Raw genomic sequence first — 27,961 nt, forward strand, 5'->3', positions numbered from 1 at the left:
ATGGACTTCAGCCGTATGGGTCTATGACATACCACTTAGGTATAAAGTAGCTAAGGCCATTTTAAACATCGGTTAGGTATATTAAAACAAACTTTATTTGAGTTTGTTTTACTACACCAAACTTATTAGTTTTTTTTTTTTTTTTTTGTTTTAGCCGTTACAATTGGGTCTTTCTCATCTGCTCTCTCATGTTTGTTATTTCACTGGTCGCCATTAAAATAGGGCAAAGTTATCATTGTTGGAACTATTGTATATTCTCTCCTTTGTCTTTACGTTTTAGAAGTGATGTGAAAAATAAAAATTTACAGAAAAGCTCTAGTAAACCGACTCTTTTTTGCGAAATAGAAGAGGCTGCTTAATCAAATGTCTGGTAAAAGAGGTTGTAAATACCTCATTAACATAAGAAACACTTTCAATATTGATAAATATTTCCATAATGATGGTAAACACCACCTCGTGTAAACACCTTGTGTATCAGAGGACTCAATGGAGCATGATACTTCAGCACTCCATGGTGTTTTGATGGGGTAGTTTTTGAAGAGAAGTGTTTTTTCTTCAGTTTTTACCTCTCTCAAGAAAGAAGTCAGTAGATAAAGTTTTTTTGGTTGATCTTTTCCGCATTTCCCTCTTAGCTTCATGATCATGAATCAAACCTTCTACATTCCGCATTCCGCACAACCGACGACACTTAGAAACTATTAAAAACAATTCGAGGTTTTCCACTTTCGACCTTTAATGTAATTGGTCGATATACACTGTCCTCCAAAACATTAGCAACCAAATAAAATTAAAAAAATTTTCTACTTTGATTACTTATTACAGCAACTTTTTTTTTTTAAATTACGCTTTAAATGAAAAAAATGGTTAATGTTACATATAAGAAAAAAGATTTTAACATAATAAAAAAACTTGAAAAAAAATAAACGTGAATTTTTGTTTGTATTGGTATTTTAACGCAAAAACGTGGTCCTCAAAAACATTAGCAACTTTTTTAAAACTACCCTAAAAAATATTAATATCAATAGTTAATGGCATATCCTTTACTTTTTAAGATCAAGGAACATCTTCTCGGCATAGACTCTACGAGTTTATTAATTTTTTCTTGTGTAATCTCATTCCACGTGGTTTCAATAGCTTTATATAGCGTTTTTGAAGGGTCCTTTGTGTTTTAGGGAGAATTCAACTTGGTACCATAAATTTTCCATCGGGTTGAGATCAGGTGATTGAGCCGGCCATTTCATTACTTTAATCTATAATGCCATTTACTCGGTAAATAGGTCCAACTCCACTAAAACCAGAAAAACAACCCCAAACCATTGCACTTTTTCCACCACCATGCTTGACTGTTCCTGTTGTGTATTTAGGATCTAAGCGTTTACCTTTAGGTCTACGTACCTTTAAATTTCCATCAGGACCTTTCAAATTGTACTTTGATTCATCGCTCTAGAGTACTCTATTCCAATCATTTATAGTCCAGTCTCTATGAGAATTTGCTAACTCAATTCTAGCTTTTCTATTCTTCTGAGAAATGAAAGGTTTTTTTGCTGCTTTAAAGCTCAGAAGTCCTGAAAGTTGTAACCGTCTACAGTTTTTTAATAGTATCATTAGCGCTGTCTAAAGGATTTTTTTTAACATGACGAATAATTTTTCGATCGGTGAAACGACATGTTTTGAGTGGTCAGCATATAAACGCGATCTTAAATTAATATTGCAATAATCGCAACACTCCATATTTATCTCTGGACAAAAATTAACAATTAGTTGATTCTCATTGGTTAAGTACTAATAATTAAAACACAACAATTCCCTTGGGCATTATTTGCACACTTGTGCTGCTGATTTTCCGTGAGTTTTTGTAAGTAATTATAAAAAGTTGCTAATGTTTTGGAGGACCACGTTTTTGCGTTAAAATACCAATAAAAACAAAAAAAAACAAGTTTATTCATTTTCAAGTAGTCTTATTATGTACAAATCTTTTTTCTTATATGTAACATTTTTTTGTATTCAAAGCGTAATTAAAAAATTAAAATTGCTGTAATTAATATTCAAAGTAGAAAAAAAAAGCATTTTTTTATTTGATTGCTAATGTTTTTGTATTCAAAGCGTAATTAAAAAATTAAAATTGCTGTAATTAGTATTCAAAGTAGAAAAAAAAAGCATTTTTTTATTTGATTGCTAATGCTTTGTATAATAATTGTATAATACAGTGTATAATAATTTTCATGCACTTTGTGTAATACTTTGTGACAGTGTATAATAATTTTCATGCACTTTTGAAAAGAATGGTAATTAGTTAATGAAAAGGGGCTAGTGGAATTTTGAGATTCAATAAATTATTTCCGTACAATAAATGTTAATAAATAGTCAATTTTGTAGACCACTATCCGAGTGAAATAACTTTTTAGCCTAGACCTTCATGATATGATCAGCGTCCACATTATGTTTCTGATCATTAATAATGATCAGGATTTGAAAGTAGATGTAAAGTTAACAACGAAAAACATAACCACAGCACCAATAAAAGAGCCAGTTTGGTTTGACACACCAGCATAAAATAAATATTCGTGTCCGTATTTTCTCATCACAGCAGCTATCGTTAGCTTGCTATACGAAACCACTGCAGACGCTAGTACGAATACACAAACCTAAAAATGAGACGTGCAAATATATTTCGCCCAAAGATCATACTTGCAAACAAATTTTCGTCCAAAGATCATACTTGCAAACAAATTTTCGTCCAAAGATCATACTTGCAAACATATTTTACGCAGTTAACAGTTGGGATATTTTTCTACTGATCCTTGAGCGTATAATAAAAATAAAAAAATAAAAAAAAAAATGAAATAACATAAAACTAGAAAAAGTTTGTACCATTAGAGTTTTTCCGGAAATTTTGTTTTTGAGCCAAGGATATGGGCTTTCAAGTGCCACCACGACAACGTAAAGACAAAGGAGAGAATATACAATAGTTCCAACAATGACAACTTTACCCGTTTTTAATGGCGACCAGTGAAATAACAAACACGAGAGAGCAGATGAGAAAGACCCAATTGTAACGGCTAAACCAAAAAAAAAAAAAAAGTTTTGCCTGCCGTGTTTCTTACTTTCAAAAACCAAAACTCAAAATAAGTTAGGTGTAGTAAAACAAACTCAAACAAAGTTTATTTTAATATACCTAACCGATGTTTAAAATGGCCTTAGTTATTTTATACCTAAGTGGTATGTCATAGACCCATACGGCTGAAGTGCATAACTAGAGATGCTTGAGACTACACCATTTTGAAGTAAATTTAACCACGCAAGCATTGTCAGCAACGCAAGCAGGGAAAGCTTGCTTGATTCGAAACAACGAAAATCATCTTCAAGAACAGTAAAACTATGCTGTTTTAAAACAGCAGGAAATTTGTTTAAAGTAAAAAAAGAAGCCAGGCATATCAACAACATCACTGCAAGAAGTAAAAAAAAGACGCCTTGTGAAAATCGAGCAGCGTGAACCACTCTGCTATTGCTGAAGAAAACGACGCGAGTTGCATTGTGGTAATCAACCGAAGTTAAATTAGGGTTTGAGTCGTATACATTTACACCTTGAACAAGAGCAAAAATGCTGGGTACAAAGGCACTTAATGTTTCTCCGATATAAAGGGAGCTCATATATTGGCTTGGTAGAGTGACCATATACGGCAAAAATGTTACAGACGATGTGCAGTCAACCAACGCAAGAAAGAACGTCAACACCATTAAAGCGGTACTATAATTATGACCAAAAATTACGGTTGTCCTCTTCCATAGCTGAAACAGCATTAGGCACGATGTAATACCGATTACTAGCAAAAAATATATAGCATTACGCTCAAAGTCTTTTCCTCGAAATCGTTTCCTAAGCAAAGCGTAAGCAATCGGCCCAATATTGGCTATCTGACATATGACGGTTAAATAAGAAGCCAGTTTCCAGCCTTCGGGTGTCTCATTGATTAAATTCGGAAGTTCTACCCAGACTCCGTTAACGGCAACCCATGAGCCAATACCAAACAAACATACAAGAACGTATGTTATCCAGCATACTTTAACAAACGTAAAGGTTTTTTGACTTGAAAAATTTTTGTCAGTATCTTCTGTATGCATTGTCTGAAAAGGAAACAGCTTTCTTAAAAAAGCTTCGTAAAATGACGCGAAGAAAATAAGAAATAAAAACTAAATTTGTTAAAAGTAAAATAGAAATCCTAAAAAACAAAAAAGCCAAACAAGCGAAAAAACAACTCGCGATTTAAAAACGATGACTATAAACTTGTAAAAACATACCACGCGTTTATAAAAATAGAAAGTCAGAAAAAACTTTAATCTGAAAGTTTAATCTTTGTGTTAGCAATCTGACAGAGATGAAACATCCACTTTTGCTACTTGTTGAAATAATTTCTACGCATGTGCAGCTAAGAGATTAACGAACACAAAAAAAGAAAAAAAAAAAAAAGGTAAAACAAATGAAGAAAAAAAAAAAAACAAAAAAAAAAACAACCAAAAAATAGACTAAACTAAACAAAACAAAAACAAAAAAAAACAACCAATTAAAACGTGGCTTTTAAAAATTTATTTGGGCCATTAAAATGTGTCACACCGACGCTTACAACTCTTTATTAAGAAAAACAAAAAAACAGTCACTTCCAAATCAGAATAACATTCAGGTCATTTTCGGTCACGCTATTTATTTCTTCAAAATTTTTCACCTGCATCGATTCACCTGCAGCAGTTAACTTGCAACAAATTTCTGAGTAACTATAGCACCCGTTAAAATACTTGAAACATTCCAACCGCCTATTTGTATTTGGATCACCAGGACAAAACACAGGATATTTGCTCAAATTATGGATAAACTTCTTTACTAGACCGTACAGGATAAACCTTTGAATGTTGATTCCTACCGCAGCAGGGTCATGGCGATAGTGAAGATCGTGAACAGAGATGCCAGGCCCCAAGGCGCAATAAAGCTTAAAAATATTATGGAAGGTTGCAGGCTTTTTTTCATTTTCAGAAACGTAAGTTATACATTCAGCTTTCATCGATTGATTATTAAGAAGATGATTGATTTTTGGTTTAATAGCGTACTTGTTGGAATAAAGAAATAAAGGGACCAGGGCAACAACGCCATAAAAGAGTAACGTTTGTATAGCAGAACGAACTATTCCCAAATCAACATCAGCAATAGACGCAATCTTCTGAACATGATTACAACCATCTATGTAAGGAATTAAGCGCTGTGCTGTCAAATCCCAATGGTGGTTTTCAATGGCAGACTTGCTCCAAAGAAAAATTGGAACCTGGTTATCATACACAGTTGGTGGTTCTTTTGGGAGTTTTACGACTTTTAGGAAAATTGTGTTGCATTGATCTACCGGAATAGTACATTCCCCTAACAAACTATATAGAAAATATCATTCAAGAAATACGATCTTTTAAGATTTGCAGTTATTTATTAACAAAAAAAAAACGTGTAGAAAATTAGTTGCACACATCAGTCAAAACAGGTATTGATTAGCTTTACCAGTAAATTGTTAACAATTAAACTAAAGAAAAGAAACTTACCTGATATCTTCAAGTATCTTGGTCAAGATGCTCTGTAGATTTCCTTTGGTTTTCAAATCCCATATATAGCCAGTCTCCAACTCTAAAGTCGTAAGATAACCCGCCAACTTTTTCACTACAGGCTCAAACTCTTGGACATAGTCGTTTTCATCAAATACAAACAGCGCATTAAACAGCAGTGCGTTTCGCTGATACTTATTATTATCAATCTTAACTGGGTAACCCATAAACGTAAATCCGTACGCTTTTAAAGTGATGAGACGACCTTGAAATTGAGGCTTAGGAATGATATATGGTGCGATGGAATCAATTTGCTCTTTTGTAATAAAATCGACCGGTGCTTGATACGCAACTTGAGGGCCAAGAAGAGCATGGAAGTCGCAAAAAAGAACACCCTTTAATTTTGACATAATGTTTAAAGTAAAAGTGTATGTTTTTTTTTTAAAAAAATTTAACAAAATTATTTTTCAAGAGGAGCGTAGTTAAGAAGCTTTTCTATCAAATCCACGTGAGCTAAGAGCATGCGACGACAACAATAGCGCTTCAGACCGAGCGAGTCGAGAGCGTCTCCTTCTGAATATTCGGCTTGCAACAGACCAAGGTAAGATTCCCACTTGTTACCAACAACTTTACCGCATGTAAAACAACGGATTGGGATGATCATAATTTATATTTTAACCCTGAAAAAATCGATCCTCAGTTAGAGAATACTTAACGATTGCAGTCCTTACAAAATGCACGAGGAACTGAACACGAACTGAACACGAACTGAAACACGAACTGAACACAAAACCTACTACTTACCAAATAAAAAATTTAAAACCGTTAACATTAACTTCAAAATTAAAACAGTGTCGCTCATTCAGTACATACACATATCAGTACATACACATATCAGTACAAACTGGTACTATTACTCATTCAAGACAGGAAATCTTTTTTTTTTTAATGAAAAAATGTAAAATTTGAAAAACATTAGAAAGAGCAATAAAATTTACGTTTTTTCTTTAATTATCAAAATTATCATAATTATTTATGATAATTATGATTTAATTATTTAACTATGTTGAAACGTTCTTAAAAACAAACAGATTGTAACTCTTTCTTAGATGACTTAATTTCTTCATCATTTTGTAATCCACAAAAAACTTCAGTAGAGTGCCAAATCCTCTTGGCCAAAATATTTCGAGACAATGACAATAAATAGATTTAACTGGGAAACTAAGTCAGGTTGTTCGTTATGGAGAGCTCGAATCTTCAAGCATTTACGAGCTATTGTTCTTAACACAGACATTGCGTCTTGTGGAGTAGGCTTATCAATACAAAGCATCAAACTGTATATCCAGCGCCCCTGTTCTGTAGAAAAGCCACACAAATCTAACCAAATCAACTGGTACTCCAGAATCTGCACAGCTAAGGGCTGAGTAAATTGAGCAATTAGGCTGAGCAAGGGTTCATGCCCGTTGCTTTTAGTCTCTTCACTTATTGCCTCTTCTGACAAACGACCTTTATAGCATTTTTTTAAAAACTCATGGCCAAAACAAAAGGCACACCAAGTTTGAACGTTTTGTTTTTTAGGTAGTCTTATAGCAGCCAAATTTTTGCTTTGAGTTTTATAACGATTTATTCTTTGGCGGATCTGGGCGAAATCGGCAGCTTGCGTTCGCTGTATTTTTTGGTTCGGAGCATCATTTGACGATTGAGGACGTTGATAAGGAACAAAACATTCAGGTGTTTGTAATTTTTTAGGAACATTCGCAATCACAACTTCAGGGCATCTAGAAGCTTCGTATTGAACTCGTCTTAAATATTCTATTCCAGATGATGGTGGCCTTGAAAAATCGTCCTCAGCTAATGGTTGATCAAAATCGATGTAACCAAAAGCTGTTTCCATTCTACTACATTAATATTCTAAAGATAATCTTCACTTAGAAAATTACAGCTTAAAAATAATCTTCACTCAGAAAATTATAGCTTAAAAAAGGAATGCACTGCATTTAATGTCACAAAAATGATGTTCAATGAGAAAAGTTATAGCTTAAAGAAAAACGAGTTTAAAAACTTCACATGAAACAAAAAAAGTTTAAAAGATTTTGAAATTTTGAAAACTTCCCTTTAATCGCGTAATAAAATTACTAAATCTCTAGTATATAAATATATTTACAACCAAGTTAAAAAGATATTTACAATATTTACCAATCAAATATCGTTAAGAATGAGTAATATACTGAGAATATATTAAAGAGAATAAAATTAAATATTTTATTTACAATTACTACTACATGCATGCTTTGATATTTAAAACACTTTACCATGGATTTGTAAATACCGCTGCCTTAACGTCTCCTTATAACTTAGCTGCGTGTCGAGCTGTAGAGTATGGCGCAGTGCATCTATCTCCAATTGATGTCTACTTACCAATGAAGACTGCAAGACAGAAAAAACACGTCTTGTTTAAAAACAAAAACTGTTTAAAGTTAAATCTGAAAAACATTTACATATTTGTATAAATACTTCACAGTATTTATAGAAGAGTATGTGGGAAAAAAAACTCGAAAAATATTTACCAAAATACTTACCTTAAGAAGCTGATATTTATCTTTTAAAGCATCAAGACGAGCAGCCAAAAGTTTATTCATATTTGGTATATGAGAGGATTTATGTCTGAAACTAAGTGTGGTACCCTAGAAAAAAAAAAGAAAAAAAAAAAAAAAAGTAAGGATGCCCTTTTATCAAACTGCCACTTGCATTTTTAAGATTTAGAATAAAATGACTGTATTCAAATGTATTGTAATGTATTCAAATGTATTGAATTTAAAAAATATGATGCGAATATGTATATGAAGGGCTTACAAGAGAATTAGTAAGTTCATCGTTCTGAAAGTAAAGCGCTAAACTAGCGCTAGCTGGCCCTTTTCCGTCTTTTTGAAGTTTGCAATTACATTCAACGCGTGATATTTCTTGAAGCAGAGATAAACGTAGTTTTTCCTGAAACACAAAATTAAAAATAAAACCAGAGTTGAAATAAAACATAGGACTGAATTGAAATAATAAAAAAAAAAAACTCTGAAAGAAACCTCTTCTGAAGCTTGTTTTATTAACAAATCTTTAAGTTTTGCATTGCCATCAGCCTAATAGAATTAAAAGTAAAAGATGACGATATTAAAGAAAAATATTTTGTACTTAAACTCTAAATCACAGATATTTAAAAAAATCAAGACATCAACAAACTTTAGTTGAAGACAAACTTTAAACCTTTTTAATTATATCGTCATGCGAAGGAATCTTGAAAATTTCCAATATTTCCAGACCGTTTGAATCTCTAATATTGTTTGCACTAAGTTGAGAACAATTAGTTTTCATAACTTGGCGCCAGGTTCGAAATGTAACTAAATCTTTAGACACGTCGTCAGTGTTTTCAACTTCAAATAAAGAAAAACCACTTTTGACAGAAGTGGACTCTTTTTCAAATAACATCTCTTTGAAATTTGATTGGTTTTTAAGAAGGGAAGGAGTATTGTTAAAAGACTGTTCCATATCACATAATCCTAAATCTTCTTTACGACATTCTGGATATGAAGATGATAATGATTTTATTTTTGTAGAATATTGCTGCCCATGATCTGATAAATGCCCTAACGAAATTATTTTTTCATCTGTATTAGATGAAGTTGAGGTCATGTTAATGGAATTAAACTCATTAGATAGACATTTATTTTGAGAAATGGCAAAGACTTCATCTATTGGCGATATTAAGCATTTATTAGTCTCCAAATTTACCTGTCTAAATTGATCACTTAAAGATACAGCTATTAACTTATCACTTGATGCACATAAAGTTCTAGGAATTAATTTATCACTTGATGTACATAAAAGTTCACCACTTAAAGTTGTGGTGACTTGTGTAGATTCATCACTTAAAGATGTAGTTAACTTTCTAAATTCATCACATGAAGTGGTAGTTGTCTGGTCAGATGTACTACTTAAAACCTCAGTCACTTGTATAAATTCATTAGAAGAAGATACAGCTACCTGTCCAAAATTGTCACTCGGTGACATGCTTACTTCAGAAGATAAACAAAACTGATTAACTACATTGAAATTACTATGGTTCTTACTACTGTTTTCAGAAAGTGAACTGATTGATGTAGAGTTTATTGTAACAGGCTCTTCAACTTTATCATCAGCACAAAAATCCAAGCGAGAACACGAGCCCAGCTCTAAACCTAAATGTAAATTTTGAAGAAAAGGAAACGAATCATTGGAAGTAACTGGAACAAACTCTCGAAGAGTGTATGTATTTCCTGTGGTATCCATTTCCAAAATGCAATCTCCGACTTTACTAACAATTTTGTCTTTTGGAAGACTAGATGAAGATATAGTTTGCAATTCAGGATTTTCAATCGCAGATTCAATGGACATTTGAGTTTCATTGACAGTTTCATTTGTTGTGACACCTGCTTCATTCTTTTTTACTAAATCTAACCTGGTTGTTAGTTCTTTGTCTATAATTAGGATCTCTTGAGAACTACTGTTAAGTGATTTGAAACTATTCTTAAGTTCTTCTGTGGACTTTATTTCACTAATAGTTACTGGTTTCAGGCTGTTTAAAGTAGGTACTATAGGAGACTGATGAGTCAAATCAGCAAAGTCTATCAATCTATTCTGTGAACTTGTTATTATCTCCTTTTGTTTTGCTATAAATTCAGCATTTGATGCCTGAGCATTATGTACTTCATTAAATTCTTCAACTGGCAAGGGACTTGTTGTTTCAACAGTAGAAGTTACATCACCTGCTTTTTGGTAACTTGAGTTAGATGCATTTTCAAAATCTGAGAAGTTTTGCAAATGTAATGCATTTTGTAAGTTACTTTTAGTTTCCTCCTCTGCTTTAAAGGAGGGATCAGAATTTTGATAGATCAAATCACCCTTATCAGTGCTAACCAAATTGCAAACAGCATTCACATTTTCTCTAGAATTTTCTATATTGTTTTCTGAACTTTCTTGTTTTGGATTGCCAATAACAGCATGTTTAACCACTATTTCTTCTACTTTGTGACATGAAATACTCTTATCATCATGTGACATGCTGAGAATTGAAGTTTTAGGTACAGCCAGTTCTTTTTCTTTTGGTTCTTTATATTTATAAGCACTTCCATCATCTGTGCTTACCCGAATAGGGTTATCAACTTGCTTTACATCAAGAGAAATGTTTTCAAGCCTTGCTGAGCAATCTTTATTTTTAGCAGTGTGGATGCTTGATGCTTCAATTGGTAAAATTTCAATACCAGAGGGATTGTAGAGATTTGTTGCCTCAGAATTAATTGTACTTGCTATTTTAACAAGATTCAAAGATTTGGTCTCAGCTACAGAGCTGCTTATAACAGCTGAACAATTTTCTGGTGCTTCACTGACTTTAACTGATTCTTTTTTTTCAATGATAGTTTGCATATTAACCCCTGTCACTGTGTCACCTTTTTTTCCTGCAATGCAAGGTGTACCCAGAGATTTCTGCAAAATATCTATTTGATTTTGTCCATGAGTTTTTAATTTTTGATACGAGTTCAGCAAAGAACTTGGTTGTAATGGAGTTTTTTTATCATCATTGGCTATTGAAGTCTTCAAGATTGGAGCAACTTTTAACTCCTTTGCTTCTTTATGTTTTGCTAGCATTTGCTTTCGTTTCCTTCTTTTTGCTTTCTCAAGCTCCTTTAAAGCTGTTATTCCCATTCCAATACTGATATCAACTTCTTTTAATTTTACACTTCCCTCTTTTGATTTTACTACTAAAGACCCTGGACTTTTTGTACTTAATTTGTTATCAGTATTTGAAATCACAGATGATTTATTTACAACTGAACTTCCTTTCGAAGAGTGCTTTGATTCTCTGTCACTAAGTTTAAGCAAATCATCATCTTTTTTTCTGTCAAAACCTTCAGACATCTGAACATGCTTTTTAGAAAACAAGTCATCATTTGAAGGAAAAGACTGCAACTCAATAGATGAGTTTTCTAAACTTGGATTTTCAAGGATTTTTATTGGGGATGACAGATTTTTAACAAAAACTTTATCTGTCTCTTCAGCTAAGTCACGAAGCTTTTTTTTCTCAGTAATTTTAGACTTTTTCTTGAGCATATTCTGACTTTCATCATATTTAACAGGGTCTTTTAACTTTAAAGGTACTGCTTCAAACATTAATTTATCTCTACATTGAATTGAGACATCAGTCTTTATTTCTAAAAATGACTTTTCCTGAGATGGATTTTCAGAATCAGATAATTTAGAATGCAGATTATTATCTTCATTGCTAAGTTGCAAAGGTATTGGAATTATATTAGACATGTTAACAACTGGAGCCAATGCACCTTGCTTAAAAGAAGTATGCAAATTTGTGTGCACCTTTTCATTAGATGAAGATGGCTGATTTTGTTTGAGTTGAGAATCTTTGGACTGCAGTGTTGTTACAGATTCATTGTCTGATCTATCTTTTTCACACCCAAACTCTTGGATAATTATTAAAGCATTTTGTGCATCACTAATTTGCTCTCTAGCCTTTTCTATACTGGCAGTATATTCACCCTCTACTTTTGTCAGTTGTTTAGTTTTTAATGAAGGTTGTTTATCTTTTATTTCCTCTATTTTTGGTTGTGTTTTATTGCTGTTTGATTTATAAGGCTCTTTACAAATCAGCACATGATTCGCATCAAACTTTGCTGCTTTATCTGTTTGTGTTGTGACAAAACTGTGTTTTCGTTTTAATTCTTTTTCAGGATGTTTTTTGTGTTCTGACTTTGGTCGGCACTCTAATATATGTTCATGAATAACTATGCTTTTAGTGCCTACTGCATCAGCTTTATGATGCTTTCGTGATAATACAGTATTCAAAGCAAATGACTTGCTTAGGTCAAGTTCCATTACCTTATCATCAAAATGTTTGTTTTTTATTGGAGATGCAGAGATAGATTTTGCAGTTGAGTCCTTATCTATACTTGTTTCCAAACTCAAGTTTGTTTCTTTAGAAATGTCTTTATTCACCTTTATTTCCTTAACGGTTTTCTTTGGATGCAAGTCAACAATATCATGATTTGATGTCGATATTGATTCTAATTTAAGACCTTCTTTCTTTTTATGCTTTAATGCAGTGTCAACAGAAAAAACTCCCTCATGTTTTGTAAATTTATCCTTAAAAATAGCTTTTTCTAATTTCACAGGATTTTTTATGTTTTTAATTTCTTTTGCACTTGTTTTGTTAAAGTTTTGTAAGGCAACATCTTTAAAAGTGTTTTGAAAATTTATTGGATTTGTTTCTGTCTTAATTTGAAAAGGCAATTCATCTTTTTGCTTGGCAATAGATTCTTTTATTAGTTTATCATTATTCTTGACTGGACTGCTCTGTAGTACATAATCAAGATTTATGTTTTGTGAAGCTTGCTTTTGCACAGAAATATTCTCTATTTTTTCAGGTGGGTTTTTCATAATTTCTTTATTATGATGAACAGTTTTTTTAATTGATGATTTAACATTATCAATTTGATTTTGATATTCTTTATTCTCTTCTAGAAATGATACTCGATCAGCACCAATCTCTGTATTTACAGATTCAAATTTAGACTTTTTTACAGAACTTGATTTTATATTATTTTTTAGTTTATTTTTAGCAGACACATGATCAGGCTGAATGAGTATCTCTCTTGATTTAGTAGATGCATGCTCCAGATCACTGGATATCTCATTAGTTGACTCAGTTAAAACTTTATTGCTGTTTGAGATTTGCAAGTCTTGAGGCACACAAGTTGATTCATTTATCACATTAAAAGTGGGCACAAGACTGCTGGAAATAATTAAACTTTGGGATGAGATATCAAGATTTTCACAATTAGAATGTTCAGCAACTGTTGTTGATTGATTTAAATATCCAGTAATAAAGTCATTTCTTTGATCTAATAAAGAAACTTCAATAACTTTATCTGAACATGCAGGCAATTTTCCAGCTAAAGCAGGTTTTTCTTCCTCTGTATTTGCATTCTCTGACTGGGTGTTTAGCACTTTTTTATGATCATCTTTAAGAGAAACATTTTTGGAAATAGCTTCATTTACTACCTTATCTGGTAAAAACTCATTTATAGTTTGGTTATTGTTCTGAATTTGCTGGGTTGATAATTTCTCAAATGAAAACTTGGAACTATTCTCTTTCCTGTTAGGTGAGTGATAAAGGGTTTGATTCTTCTGCTCCAATGATATCCCAACATCAACATACTTTTTAATAAAAAACTTTTCAGAGCAAAGTTTTTCCATTCGGTCAGACTGGAACTTTTTATTCAATAATTCAACTGCTGATATTTTTTTATGCTTATTTGTTTTTTCACTTTCAATAAGCTGCTTGTACTTAAGATCTCCTTGGAACGATTTGGTCGACATACTTGCTTGAAAAACATCAAATGTCTGCTTACTACTTTTATTCACTGGTATCTTCTCTTCTTCAATTATATTTTTATTTATCGTTGATGCACTAAGTGAAGATTTATTTTTATGTTTGAAGTTAAAGTCATGTTTTGTTTTATTTATATTTTGTAACTTATCTGATTCCAAATTAGATTTATTCACCTCCGAATTAGCATTCGGAATAGTACTCAACAACTCTTTGTCAGCTAAGCTATCAGTTATTGCTGGAAGAGTATTTGGTCGACCATTATCAAAATCGGATTTATTTGTTGATTCTCCAATTCGATTATAGGTTTTATTTTTAGGTAGTTCTGAATTCTCAGATGCATGTCTTTCAATAGTAGAAGGAAAATGCTCTGATGCTTGAATAATTGGCAAAACTTTATCATTGTATTTATTTAAACTATCAAGGAAATCACCACATGACAAATTAAGAGAATCATTATTCTTAGAAGAGATGGCACGAGCTTCAGAGCTCTTTACAGAAGCTTTACCTTTAAGATGAAATATTGAATCAGTAGAACTACTTGACCTAAAATCAGAACCTTTTGACTTGATTTCAACATCATTAATTTCCTTTGTCATAACCTTTTCACCCTTATCTTTTTTGCAAAGTTTCAAGAACTTATAAAATTTGTTTTTTTTTGGTTTCTTTTTTTGTCTGTCATCTTGATGCTCATTTTTAATGTTTGAAAAATCATCAGTATGAAATATTTGAACAGAATTAGACAATTTTTTAGAATCCCCTTCTGCAAACAATTCACTACAGCTTTCGTCACTGTCATCCAGAAAACCTTTTAATCTTATTAAACTTTTCTTATTCGACGACATATGCTTTTTTCCAATACTCTGCAAACTAACATTTTTTAAATGCTTTGAATCAGCTAAGCAGGATGGTAGGCCTGAGTGACTACCAGAATTAGTTTCAAAGATTTTCTGCGTTGAAGTGATTTCAGGAACTTTACTTTTTTGATCTAAAACAATTTCTGTAACTTTACTTTTAGTATCAGCACTTATTTCTTGACCCTTGATAAAATTTTTTTCTGATAATTTTCTAACAGAATTATATTCTGTAATTTTACCACCTGACATAAATTCATTACTCTTACACAAAGGTTTATCATTAGAATGTTCTTTCTTTGGTAACAAAAGTGTACTAACATTTAACTTCTCTAGATTGCTTTCAGTGCTTTTTTCTTCACTCTCAACACTTTTCCCTGAAGAACTACTTAAAGAGCTTCTTTCCTTTTTGTTTAGCTTTACGTTAGGATCTTTAATGAAGTTCAAATCAGTCATCTTTGCTGTCTGCAAATAAGAACTGCTCAGAGTCTTGATTCCCTTGCTTTCCTCTTTAACTACACTGGAGCAAACTGAAGTAAAATTAGACTTGAAACCATCGTTAGCAAACTTATCAGAACTGTCCAACTTTTGTTCATACTTAGTTTGTTTTTCATGTAAATCTTGGGAGAATTGAAGTTCATGGTCACCCCAATTCTTAACTTCCTTTTCTGGGATTACAGTTGATTTTGAGAGCTCTTCTTGATCACCATCTTCTTCAGCATCTAGAAAATCACCGATGTTTGAAAATCGCTTGAATTTTTGAAAAGGTGAGATGTCTTTTCCTTTGGTTGGAGTAACCTTTAACTTTTCTTTATTTTCTATGTCTACAAAAGGCAAGAACAAACAAGAAATAAAAAAGAAACTAAACTAAAAAAAAAAAATTATTTGAAAAACTTTTTTTTACCTTTAATAGGTTTTAAATCAGAAAGCATATCTTTGGTAAAGTTTTTTTGAGCTTTTAAAACTCTGTCGCTATCAGCCACATCTATTGGTGTCCTTCCAAAGTCATTCTTTAGATGAGGATCACCACCATGTCGTAGAAGTAACAGAACAATCTGCAAATCAAACACTATTAACTACTTACAAAAACAGTTAATAAAAACAGCTCTTTTAAGATATTAGTAGACCAGATCACATCTTATAAGTTTTTGTTCTTTGACTAAAACAAAAATAACACAGTTTAATTGAAAAAAAAAGTGAAAAACTTTAAATTTTACTCATGGATAAGACAGCATTTTAAACTTATCAAAAGTTACCTCAAGATGGCCATTTGAACTTGCATCATGAAGTGGGGTGTCACCATCCAAACCCTCTGCATTTACTTCAGCTCCAGCACGTAGTAAAAATTTTGCAACTTTGTAATGACCATGATTACATGCTTCATGAAGAGGAGTCCATCCTTAAACAATATGCATACTTAGTTCACTAAATCATACTCACTAAGGCTTACAAACACAATGCGCTTTAAAAAAGTAAATGCCGAGCTTAGGTAATGTACTCAAACTTGCTTGTAAAGATCCCAGCTTTAAAACTTTTAGATACTTGTTACATAGTTTGTAAGTTAACTTAAATGATTAATTGAAAATGTTACTTTATGGCTGTACTTGAAAATACATACTTGAAAATTTTGTGCCATTATTTGAGAAAAAAAAATCAATAAATACATACCTGCATTATCCCTGCAACTAACATCAGCTCCTTTTCTAACTAAACTTTTAGTCATTTCTAAGTCTCCCTTAGTAGCACATAAATGTAATTGAGTTTCACCACTTTTGTTCTTAGGTTTGTTTATGAGTGAAGTATTGGACAGTTTATCTCTACTTCGCTTCTTTGTTTCATTTGTAAAGACTTCAGATCCCTCATTGGTTTCACTTTTACCTTCATTTGCAGTTAACGATAAAAGATAAGCTAATTGCTGGCGTTCTGTCCTTGGCATAGCAAATGTTAATGTTTCAGTATCATTTCCCCTAGCTTTCCTGCGTCCTGAAGTGCCTGATTGCTCTGGACCTTAAAAGATTAGTTTCTTACAAACTTTTGACACATAAAAAGCAGTTAGATGACTAATAAAATTTTAATTCAACTAAAGATAAAAAAAATATTGTTGTTATCTACTAAAAATTTTTTTAGAGAATCTTCTTTTCTTTTTTTTTAACCAAAAAAACCTCTTAACTTACTTAAATGCAAGTGGCGCTTTGGCATTTTATATATATTTTCTGACTGCTCTTGTTTAATTGTTGCATTAAAAGCATAATTTCTAAACATAAAACCATAAAAAATAAAACTGGCAAAAAAAATGTTTAATACTATGCTACAATAATTGGCTGATCTTTAATTAATTTCGAAAGATTAATTGATGATAATTTGTTGGTTTCATATCATTAACAAACTCGTTTTTAATCACAGATGATTACTTGATTACTTATGTTGTTAAGTAATGATAAAATCAGGATTATTAGGGAGTATGGTCATTATTCATAAACTATGATTTGTTGGTCATCAGTTAAACGATATTTAATGATTCAAAATGATCAGTTATGATAACTGATAAATCTCAGATCACCATGATTATCTAACTAATCATGTCAAGCAATATAATATTTTAAAAATATAGCTTTTCAAATATCAAAATAAGTTTTCAATCATAAACAAAAAATGATAACGATAAAATTATAAAAAGATCTTTCACCTTAATGAACATTTAATAAAAACAGGAATTTGAAAAACAATATTCTTTATTAATATATAAACACTACATTTATTATGAAAAGACAACATTGAGTGTTACAGAATTACATCAAGTGGAAAATTAAAGAATAAAAGAAGAGAAAAAAAAAACCTTATTTTACTTTAAACTCTATTTATACTTAGAGATAGCACATACTAAAAAAACATTTATATATATATATATTAGTTATATAGCATATTAAATACTTATTAACAGTACTTTTATATATAGTTTCACTTATGGTGGTAACTAAGGGAAGATACCAATAATAAATAAGTAAATGAAAGACATAACCTCAGCTGTGATAAATAATATCAATCTCTATATTTCAATAACTTCAAAACAAAAATGAAATGAGATAAATAATTTTTTTAAAAAGAACGCTCTACAGGGCAAACATAAGTTAAATATCTTACATTAGCATCTATACAAATCTCAAAATTGTAACCACACTATAAATAATTGGATATGAATGTTCTGGAGCCTTGTAAATCTTATAAATGTTTAATCTGTAAAGAACCCTTTTAAATAGAAAAACTTGTGGAAGTTCTATGAAAACCATTAATAAAGTAACAAAAAAAACTGCACAACGAAGAAATTTTGTGCTTGGTACTTGCATAAGTGTTTTTTGATCTTTGTATCAAAAACTAAACAGAAAATTTTCTCATTAGAAACTTGAAAAAATCCTCATTTTCTTCACTCTTTCATTGTTTTTTAGATGGAATTCCCATTAAACGAAGGTTAGCTTCTTTTTGCAAACCTTTTGTCAACCCTTTATAAATAACAGGAGCTGAAATATACTTCATGACAGGTGGTTTTTGAATGCTTTTAATTCTTGATCAATCCAGGAAAGTATTATACTTTCAATGCAGGAACATCAAAAAGATCACAAACGCCTTCATTGTCATCAAGATTGAAGTAATAATCTTGTTCTCCAGGTGGAGGAGACAGTCGAAGGAGGGGAGCAAACACTATAAGAAAAAAAAAAAAACATAAAAAAATATATGCATGTATGCATTTGTATCATACCCCTGAAGAAATTTAAATGATGAAACTGATGAAGGAGCCTTTGTATATATTAGACAATGGAGTTTTTTTTGCTGATTCACCCTCCTACTGAAGTGAAGAGGTTCAAAATGGTAGATAAATTTACTCAAGGAGAAAGAAACATTTAAAAAATATTTCAAAGCTGGAAGGTAGGACCTTTTAAACTAAATTAAGAAATAAACTATATCAGGAGGGCAACATGTAAAAATTTTGAAGTAATGAATTTGTTAAAAATGCATACCCTACTTTACTGATAACCAAGGACTGATTGGAACTGTTATTAGAAAAAGAGGCATATTAAATGATAATCTAGTCATCTACTGGAATTGTGAGTTAAAGGCAGAGTGGATTCATGAAAGCTTTTTTGAACATTTTAGATTATAAAGAGGAATTTTGAAAAGTTTAGTCATGCAGAAGCTGCAGGAAGGAAAAAATACAAGAATGGTAGAGTAAATAAACTTATTATTGTTGCTCTTGTAAAGGATTTGCCTCTCATTCAAGCATAAAGAAAATTATCATATTACTGGTGAAAAATCATGATTTTTTACAATTTACAAAAAGTGGACAGTGTTTTAAACTTTTAGAAAATAAAGGTGTTCTACAGGAACTTTTTAAAGCTGGTTTTCACTAGGATGATATGCTTTTAATCTGCTTGTTGTCTGAGATTAACACTTGAACCTTCCTATCAGCTTTAAATTTAAGGATTCAAGGATAAATATGCTTATCTAAATATTCAATTAAAAACTTCACCTAAAGTACATGAGGAATCTTTGTGCACAATATTTCATAATTTTATCAAATTCTTCTTTCTTTAGTAAAAATAATTTTCAAAAATTATTATTATTACTATTATTATTTATTATTATTATTATTATTTATTATTATTATTATTATTATTATTATTATTATTATTATTATTATTATTATTATTATTATTATTATTATTATTATTATTATTATTATTATTATTATTATTATTATTATTATTATTATTATTATTATTATTATTATTATCATTGTTTTTATTATTATAAGTAGTAAGCTTTCTGGAATTTAAGCTTAAAAGTACTTAATGAACAATTTTAAAATTATAGATTAAGAAATAATTATGCAAACTTTCTCGCTTTGATATCAAATTTTAAAATTCAATTTTTTCCTAAAGGATTTGAAAATTTAAGGGAAGAATTTTTTAAATCTATTTGAATGTATGCATACATGCAGTATTGACCAAAAGTTTATAAGTATAAAATGTTTCTAGGCAACTTTTTCTCCTGCTCATCTGTTTTTATTAAGACTCAGAGATTATATTTGTTAAAATACATAGATTTTTTTTTTGATAAAAAAAAAATCTTCTATAATAAAAAATTCTTTGATAAAACAAAAAATAACAAAGTTTATAAACATTCTGAAAAGAATTGTTTCTTAAAAATTAATTATGTTGTGGTAAATTGTTGTTATTTGAATAAATTACAACTTGGCAGCATTTTGGTATTGAGTTGACAAGGTTGGTAAACCTATTTACATTGACTAATTACCAAATGTCCTCAATCATAAACAAAGCATGGTGACTTGTTGGCTTTTAGTCAATCATTCTCAACCCATAATTTTCTAAAGTAGTTCAATTTGATTAAGATAAAATTTTGAAAAATGGTAGCTTTTCCTATGAGCTTTGGATTATTATCCAGTGGTAACAAACATATTTTTCTTACATATTTTGGACTTGACATACATCAAACATAATATTACTAAATCCAAATATCATAAATTTTTAAACTGTCCTTCCAGAACACTTCTCAACAGCCCAGTTAAGATGTTTTTCAAGCTCAATGAAGGCTTTTTTTTTGCAAAAATCAGGGGCTTTTGGTAGGTTGTATTCCAAATAACTTTGTAGCATAAAACTGAGTTTTAGAATTTACTTATGTATGTACTTATGTAATTTAAGTATGTATTTATGTATGTATGTATGTATGTATGTATGTATGTATGTATGTATGTATGTATGTATGTATGTATGTATGTATGTATGTATGTATGTATGTATGTATGTATGTATGTATGTATGTATGTATGCATGCATGCATGTTTGTATGTTTGTATGCATGCATGCATGGATGTATGCATGGATGTATTTATGTATGTATCTATAAAAAGTGAGCATTTGGTGTAGCAGGTTAGAATCCATGATTACAGAGAACTCTTGGAAATTTGTAACTATATGATTACAGAGAACTCCTGGAAACCCGTCTTTGTCAAAAAAGAACTCTTTAAAAATTAGATTTTTTGCTGAAAAAATTACAAGGTTTTCATGATGTAACGTATATGGCTTGTTGAATATAAAATTATGTTTGAATATAAAATTACTTGCAATCAAAATATTCAAATTTGCTATTGATGAAAAAAGAAAACAACTGGTTTAGCATTCCAAAATGAAGATGAAAACAATTTTTAGCCAATATTTATATACAAATATATTTTGTTAATTTTTTTATTGTTCATTAATTAACTAAACTTTTATTCTTTAACACTTACATTCATTTTCTTTACAAAACTGATCCAAATTCATATCTTCCATTTCATCTGAATCAACAAAAAATATATCATTTTAATTTTTTTAAATATAGACAGAACAACTCTATTTACACTAAAACTTATGTTATCCTACTAACTTAACCCTAGTGTTATTCTCTTATACTCCCCTATCTCTAAACCTAGTGTTACCTTGTTTCAAAACCTAACCCTAACTACAAGCCTCAACTTAAACACTACAGGGTACTTTTTACTGATAGCCTTGACTTTCTACCTCAAAAGAGCTAAATGCTGTAAACTCAGCGGGTTGGTTACATGAACAATTTTCTGAATTACCTGAAATCCTTTTTGAATGTTGAGGATCAGCAACATTTCCAGTGAGAATAGGGTCTAAATTAAAATTCATAGCTAATTAAGACAAAATTGAATTTTTTCAATTGCATAAGGAATTCAACCATGCATTCAAAAATGCTCTTAAGAGCACATTTAAAAAATTATTTCAGATTATTATCAGCACCATTAGTTTCCATATCTTCTCCATTTGTTTTTAACTCATCTGTTAACCTGTCTTTGCTGTCAAAGCATTCACCACCACCATTAGGACTTTCAGGTGACACATTAGTAACTACAGGCACATCTGACTTTGAATCATGGTTTACCAATAGTACGCAAATGGGTCCATTTTCACTATTTAAGTGCATCTGATAGTTAGGCCTTTGACCTAATTGCTAAAAAATAACCAAACAAGAAATGGAAAAAGAAAATCAACTTTTAAGTTAGTTTTATTATTTAAGAAATAGTTTTTTTTAACTAATTATAAACTGTACCTAGCTTTATTCTATTTATAAATACAAATTTGTATTAGGAAAAATTACTACTGTTGCTTTTTATCAAACTTACAATGTCTGGGGGAGGTACTTCAAGCTGTGTTCCAGATGGGGCTTGAATAGCAAGCAAAGTTTCTCCTCTAAAACACATGCACACATCTTCATGTGAAACATATGCATGCCGTTCATTTTCAGGATCTTCAGAAACATTCTTTAGACTTTGCTGGACCCAAAGTTGTTGCTGATCAAGAATTTTCTCTATTGCATCAAGGTTATTTATCTCCCCTTTGAGCTCACAAAGTTTATCAGAAATTTCCTGAGAATTGCAACCAGGACCAGCTCCTCTATCATAATAAAGAAAACATATATACATGCTTTTCCAAACTGTTGATTTTCATTGATTGTTCTTATCCCACTTTCAAAATATCTGTAACAGTACAAAAATGCAACCACTTGTTTTTTTTTTAATAAATATTTGTATATTAGAATAAAAGTTCCAAATTGTTCAAAAGACTTTACATCCCAATCCTCACTCCCTACCCCTTATTCCATTCTGTCTATCAATACAAAATGCTTACTTCCATTGAATGCTGTTCTTAGATTTTTTTTCAATCAAACCAATTCCTTCAAGAACATTGGTAATATCATAAATTCTTCTTTTCTGACGAACTGCTAACTGGTCTGCAGCCTTAAAATGAAACTTAAAAATCTAAATTTCTGTTGAAAGATTAAACGAGATATTTGAGATATTTGATGAAATATTAACAAAGTTAAAACTAAAGTATTTAATTGATAAAATTTAGAAAAATAGAAATAAAAAAATATATAACTTGAAAAACACCATTTTTTTCACAACCCTAATCAAGTCCAAACAATTTACACAACTAAATAAAAAACATTGTATAATGCATTAGTTATAATTTTTAAATCTAAGTTTTATTCATGATATATTAGCTCTTTCAAAGTAATTCTGAATTTTGAAAAAGCTATTTAACACATACTACTAAATTTTAAATTCTGAAGGTTTTTATTCAATTTAGTAACTTTACTGTTACTTTATTCTTTTTTTGATGCCTTTTTTGAAGTTTCTATTATTGAACACATCTGGGTATGAAATTTTTTCTCAGAATATTCAGTTTTAAAGTCAAACCTACCCAGTCGAACCTTTAAAAACCTTTCCCCTGCATCTTTCCCTAACATGATTTAGAGAGACTATTAATTAAATAACAATTTGATTTATTAACTGAAACACATTAAAATAGAACATGTTTTTTAAATTTTTTAGGAGGGTTCAAAAACCTCTCTTATTCTCCGGTTTCTTATAATACTAAAAGGGTTTTCTCTTTTTTTTTCACTTTATTTTTGAACTTGTTCACTTGAGAGTTCTGCTAAATTTTCGATTTTTAAACCAGATAGGAAGATCAATTGGCCTCATTTTTGTAAGAGGGAGAGATTAAGAAACTGATTTATTTGAGTTTCTTTTGTTTGAAGAAAATATTTCTGAGCCTCCTTCACCTTCTTAAAAATTTAAAATTAATTTCTGTGTGGCTTGTATTATCAAGCAATTTTTTGGTTCACATTTACAATATGCATGCCAAGTTTGGGGACAATCTAAAACCATCTGTCTTTCTAAAATTGTTGCGCTTCAAAATAGAGTAATACGGATAATTCATTTCTGTCCAAGAGACTTCCCTACTGATATCCTGTATCTTACATCCAAAGTTCTTTGTTTCTTTGATTTAATTTAGTTTCTAAATTGTTCATTTGTCTGGGATCAACAACACAATCTCCTTCCTTTCATATTTTGTAACTACTTTAATAGTAGGACAATGTGTGGGCATAATCTAAGATCAGCCACTTTTAACAATTTAACCATCCCACAAAAACAGACAACTAAACATGGAATAAATTCCATTACATATCAGTGTATCCTTTCTTGGAACATCCTTCCGTACATCCTAAAAACAGATTTTATCCTTAGATCCAAGAATCTGTTCTTAAAGTCACTCCACCATTTTTACCTAAAAAGTTACGCTTAACTTTATTCTTTACCTCTTTAACTTTTTTCTTTATGTTTATATACATTTTATAATTTCTTATTTGTGTATATGTGTATATACATATGTAACTACTTGACCTATATTTTAACTCTTTTAAAGGTCTGTTTTATAAGTGTTACTTATAAATTTTTGTAAAGTTCTACTTTTACTATGTGACTAGTTTATTTCTTATGTTTTTCTTTTGTCTTTTCTTTATATTATTTAGGTCATTGCATTTTATTACTGAATTCCTATTTGCAATGACCTGTATTTTTTTGTAACATTCTTAACACGAAATATATTGATATTGATTGATTGATATTGATATAAGGAAAACATCTTTTTTAAAATTTATTTTACAAAGTTTAACTGGTTTTACAAAGTTTAACCAGGAGAGGGTATCAAAGAATATTTTAGATCTTAATTTTCAAGCTTTTAGAACAAAAACTGAGGAAAATCTGTGCAAGCTTTTTCACAAATAATTTGGTATCTAGTAAGGATTGAGATCCTAATACTAGAAAATCATGCAGTTCAGGAATATAGTCTAGTTTACTTTCCCTTTTTCAAATAATTTCTAAAGTTTATACACACACACAGTATTGACCATTAACAACAACCCCTGATGTTTTTTTTGATATCATTTGACTTTGATAATTAATCAATGATTGTTTGACTCTTTTCAAATATAAAAAGTGTTAGTTAATGAGCATTATATTTTCTTTCAAATATTAAAATAGTATATAGATATTCATAAAAATTAGTTGATGTGCTAATTATCTTGTTTTTGACATATATCTCATCATCTAAAATAATTATAATGGCCTAAATTAACAATCAACTCTATATTTCAAACTTCCTACAAAATCCCATTTGTCTTTGAGTAAAACATTGAACTTATTTGCAAATTAATAATAATTATTAGAGAATATTTATTTAAACTGTTATAAATATTTGAAAAATTTGTGTAAAATAAAATACAAAAATTAGTATCTAATTAACTACAACATTTCAGCAATAAAACAATCAAAATGACTGGAAAAGCTATTGATGATATGACAAAATGTAAAAGCAATAAATGAACAAAACATCTCAATGAGAAAAATTGCAAAACATTAAACACAACAGATGCAATGTAATTGAAAATCTTCTGCATCCCAAAAGATCCAGCATTTCAAATGAAAGAAATTAATGTTCATTTATCCGCATAGTAAAAAAAAAAAAAGAAAGTTATCATCTACTGATCTCAGTCGAAAATGGCAAGAGGCTTCTGGTGTTGTTACTTGTGCTCAAACAATTAGAAGACTAATACAAAAAGACAATTACATGTGGTGAGAACACATCTATAAAAAAAAACATCAGAAAGCAAGAAAAGACTGGTGTTTAACTCATAAAATTTGATCTAAGAGCATGTGATACAATGTTCTTTTCAGCGATGAAATCAAGATTGAGATTGATTCAAGAAAAAACCAAGTAATTCTGAGAACGCCACATGAACAAATGCACCCAGATTGTTCTATGTATAGAACAAAACAAGGTAGTGGCAGTATAGGCATCTGTATGAACTATGAAGGTGTCAGTTGCTTCAAACTATTCAAGGGAAGGCTCGATTCTCAAAGATATTTAGACAATGGATTTCTATTTGATGCCTTCTATTAATATTTTACAATAAGACATGTGAATTATTTTCCAACAAGATAATGCTCTATGTCATACTGCTAAGATTTGCAAGCAATATGGTTTGAAGAAAACAACATTAAAATCATGTCTTGGTCTGCCAATAGTCCAGATATCAATTGTATAGAGAATTTGTGGTCTTGGTTAGACCACAATTTTGGTAAAATTGAAATAAAAGATGTGGACCAGCTAAGAGAAGAAGTTTCAAAATTATTGAATAATATTCCATAAGATATTACTCAGAACTTTGTGAAATCCTTGCCAAAACGGATCAATGAATGCTTAAAAACTAAATAATTGTCAATAAAATATTAATTTTGTGTTTAGTAAATTTTTTTTTATTGTGGCTTGTTAATTTTGAACACTTGTTTTCATTTCAATATTTTAGTTTTTAACTCTTTTATCATTATTTTATAATAAATTTATATTGTGATTATTTGATATATTTCAATAAGAAAAATTTAAGAAAAAATCTCTTTTTTAATTAATTTAATTTTTAAAGCATTTAATTTCAAACTTATATTCATATTACAATAACATAATAGAATGTTATTTAATGGCCAATACTGTATACAATAGACACACACACAAACACACACACACACACACACACACACACACACACACACACACACACACACACACACACACACACACATGTACAAGTACAAGTATAATTTTATCAAAACTCTATTGTAAGCAACATTATCAAAAATACCACTTACAAATAATAACTTCATTATAAAAATAATTAGAAAGTAAAAAATTACTGATACTTTATTTGCTATTAGAATTAGTTTACTTAAGCCCCATTTTTTCCAATACATATATGCTGATGTAATATATCTATCTGAGAATTTTTTCTTTTTCTTAACAGTTTTCTAAACTTTGTCTTCCTCTCATATAAATTGGTACCTTTGTTTCTATGACTGAAATATTAACCAAAATTTGATGTATAACTTGAATTATCAAGATTTTTTTTTTTTTCTTTTTCTTCTTTTAATATAATAAAATCATCTAAAACTAAAAATTAAAAATGAGCTTGATAAAACTACTCAAAATTTCTAGGTAAACAATATTTGGCAGTATATCAAAAAATAATAAAATAAATAAGCATAAATGAGATTATAAAACATTTCTTAAGTCAAAAAAATTAAACTTTTACTATTATTTACAGAAAATTAAAATATTTAATATCACAAATTCTAAATACTGAATACAGTTGTCATTTAAAAATAGCTTATGATGCTCTAATTTCAGTAAGTATCAATAAATTAACATTATTAATGCTGTTAATAATACATTATTACTTTAGATTAGCGTAAGTTTGATCCACTTTTTCTTTGTGTGTGTGAATCTAAATTGTGACCTATTTTAACCCAAACCCATGATTCTGAGTGATAAATTTAAAACTTAGCATGTATAGGCTCATTTCTGAAAACTTACCACTTTTAAGTCAAGTACTCCATCTTTGGCTTCTTGCAACAAACCAACGAACTTAGCTGTAAGAAGACCTAGACTCTTCTCATGTCGACTTGGAGTTCCAGGAGAATTATAGTCTGACGCCATTGTGTTTTCATGACATTGAAATTAGATTTGAAGCAATATATGCAAAAATTTTAATGAAATATTATGCTCATTTAGACAAGACTTTTGATTTTTATTAGATTTTTTTTCAGAATAGAAAAGTTTATATGAAGATCTTTCTCTTTCCTCGGTGACCTTAACTCGATAAACCAATGGAACAACATTTATTGATACCTTGGTTGCACACAACATTCCGGAATTAAATAATTTTATTCTAGAATTTATTTGAGTCCAACAAACCAATAAAATATTTTTAAAAACACTTTACTACCTCGTTTTTTTAAATCCAGTTGTTTGATTTTTCTACGTATCTCGTTGACTGCCTCTCTGTTTTAAAGTATTCAAAACTTTTGGATCAATAAATCTTTTAAATATTTATTTTCGGAAGTAAGAACTCTCACCTTAATTTGATTGTTTTAATAGTTCGCATTAAAAACTTTTAAAAATATATTTAGTTTAACGATGTGTGGAAAAGCGTATCCGAACATGTGGAATCAATCAGTGATACTTGAATAATCACTAAATATAATTTCTCTATAAAGTTTGTTCAGCACAAGTGTTTATAAAGTACAGTTTGTACTGTATAAATGTTTACAATTTTCTGACTGCAAATAAAATAAAATAACAAGTTATACCCTTAAACAATAGCTTACACACCTATGAATAACAATTTCAAA

General features: G+C 30.0%; 5 protein-coding genes across 5 annotated transcripts; all 5 read right to left on the reverse strand.

The window, feature by feature from the left end:
* Positions 1-2,094: 2,094 nt before the first annotated feature.
* LOC145188190 (riboflavin transporter 2-like) lies at positions 2,095-4,164 on the reverse strand. Its single transcript, XM_090065437.1, has 3 exons — positions 3,213-4,164; positions 2,872-3,059; positions 2,095-2,645 (listed from the first exon to the last, which is right to left on the reverse strand). Exons 1-3 carry the CDS (start codon positions 4,120-4,122, stop codon positions 2,463-2,465), a joined length of 1,281 nt encoding a protein of 426 aa, XP_089921563.1. The 5' UTR covers positions 4,123-4,164; the 3' UTR covers positions 2,095-2,462.
* Positions 4,165-4,562: 398 nt separating this feature from the next.
* On the reverse strand, positions 4,563-6,256 carry LOC145188191 (GATOR1 complex protein NPRL2-like). Its single transcript, XM_080064774.2, has 2 exons — positions 5,578-6,256; positions 4,563-5,412 (listed from the first exon to the last, which is right to left on the reverse strand). The coding sequence occupies exons 1-2, from the start codon at positions 5,985-5,987 to the stop codon at positions 4,653-4,655; spliced, it is 1,170 nt and encodes a 389-aa protein (XP_079920900.2). The 5' UTR covers positions 5,988-6,256; the 3' UTR covers positions 4,563-4,652.
* A 363-nt stretch (positions 6,257-6,619) lies between these two features.
* On the reverse strand, positions 6,620-7,542 carry LOC145187689 (gem-associated protein 2-like). Its single transcript, XM_080064148.2, has one exon. It carries the CDS (start codon positions 7,469-7,471, stop codon positions 6,728-6,730), a length of 744 nt encoding a protein of 247 aa, XP_079920274.2. The 5' UTR covers positions 7,472-7,542; the 3' UTR covers positions 6,620-6,727.
* A 134-nt stretch (positions 7,543-7,676) lies between these two features.
* Positions 7,677-17,767, reverse strand: LOC145187686 (uncharacterized). Its single transcript, XM_080064142.2, has 9 exons — positions 17,034-17,767; positions 16,528-16,866; positions 16,116-16,258; positions 15,764-15,914; positions 8,833-15,683; positions 8,655-8,708; positions 8,431-8,565; positions 8,157-8,261; positions 7,677-8,004 (listed from the first exon to the last, which is right to left on the reverse strand). Exons 1-9 carry the CDS (start codon positions 17,119-17,121, stop codon positions 7,876-7,878), a joined length of 7,995 nt encoding a protein of 2,664 aa, XP_079920268.2. The 5' UTR covers positions 17,122-17,767; the 3' UTR covers positions 7,677-7,875.
* Positions 17,768-17,879: 112 nt separating this feature from the next.
* LOC145187359 (transcription factor E2F5-like) lies at positions 17,880-27,790 on the reverse strand. The gene is made up of 7 exons (XM_080063726.2): positions 27,144-27,790; positions 22,563-22,672; positions 22,058-22,328; positions 21,675-21,885; positions 21,494-21,547; positions 21,161-21,208; positions 17,880-18,555 (listed from the first exon to the last, which is right to left on the reverse strand). The coding sequence occupies exons 1-7, from the start codon at positions 27,264-27,266 to the stop codon at positions 18,440-18,442; spliced, it is 933 nt and encodes a 310-aa protein (XP_079919852.2). The 5' UTR covers positions 27,267-27,790; the 3' UTR covers positions 17,880-18,439.
* Between the last annotated feature and the right edge of the window lie 171 nt (positions 27,791-27,961).

The sequence above is a fragment of the Hydra viridissima genome, unplaced genomic scaffold (genome assembly GCF_058129835.1).
Source record: "Hydra viridissima isolate aposymbiotic clone 2 unplaced genomic scaffold, HvirCarnegie_v1 scaffold_1, whole genome shotgun sequence".
Classification (NCBI taxonomy): Eukaryota; Metazoa; Cnidaria; class Hydrozoa; order Anthoathecata; family Hydridae; genus Hydra; species Hydra viridissima.

What these genes read in the sequence shown, in the direction of transcription:
- LOC145188190 (XM_090065437.1), bottom strand. Translation starts at nt 4,122, where the DNA reads ATGCATACAGAAGATACTGACAAAAATTTTTCAAGTCAAAAAACCTTT. An exon ending in GTCTATGACATACCACTTAG is followed by an intron (nt 3,060 to 3,212) that starts GTATAAAATAAC and finishes TTTTTGGTTTAG; the next exon opens with CCGTTACAATTGGGTCTTTC. An exon ending in TTTCCGGAAAAACTCTAATG is followed by an intron (nt 2,646 to 2,871) that starts GTACAAACTTTT and finishes TCTCATTTTTAG; the next exon opens with GTTTGTGTATTCGTACTAGC.
- LOC145188191 (XM_080064774.2), bottom strand. Translation starts at nt 5,987, where the DNA reads ATGTCAAAATTAAAGGGTGTTCTTTTTTGCGACTTCCATGCTCTTCTT. An exon ending in AAGATACTTGAAGATATCAG is followed by an intron (nt 5,413 to 5,577) that starts GTAAGTTTCTTT and finishes TTTTCTATATAG; the next exon opens with TTTGTTAGGGGAATGTACTA.
- LOC145187689 (XM_080064148.2), bottom strand. Translation starts at nt 7,471, where the DNA reads ATGGAAACAGCTTTTGGTTACATCGATTTTGATCAACCATTAGCTGAG.
- LOC145187686 (XM_080064142.2), bottom strand. Translation starts at nt 17,121, where the DNA reads ATGTTTAGAAATTATGCTTTTAATGCAACAATTAAACAAGAGCAGTCA. An exon ending in TGATTTAAAACCTATTAAAG is followed by an intron (nt 15,684 to 15,763) that starts GTAAAAAAAAGT and finishes TGCCTTTTGTAG; the next exon opens with ACATAGAAAATAAAGAAAAG. An exon ending in ATAAATATCAGCTTCTTAAG is followed by an intron (nt 8,005 to 8,156) that starts GTAAGTATTTTG and finishes TCTGTCTTGCAG; the next exon opens with TCTTCATTGGTAAGTAGACA.
- LOC145187359 (XM_080063726.2), bottom strand. Translation starts at nt 27,266, where the DNA reads ATGGCGTCAGACTATAATTCTCCTGGAACTCCAAGTCGACATGAGAAG. An exon ending in AGAAGATATGGAAACTAATG is followed by an intron (nt 21,548 to 21,674) that starts GTGCTGATAATA and finishes ATTTTAATTTAG; the next exon opens with ACCCTATTCTCACTGGAAAT. An exon ending in ACATTCAAAAAGGATTTCAG is followed by an intron (nt 21,209 to 21,493) that starts GTAATTCAGAAA and finishes TTGTTGATTCAG; the next exon opens with ATGAAATGGAAGATATGAAT.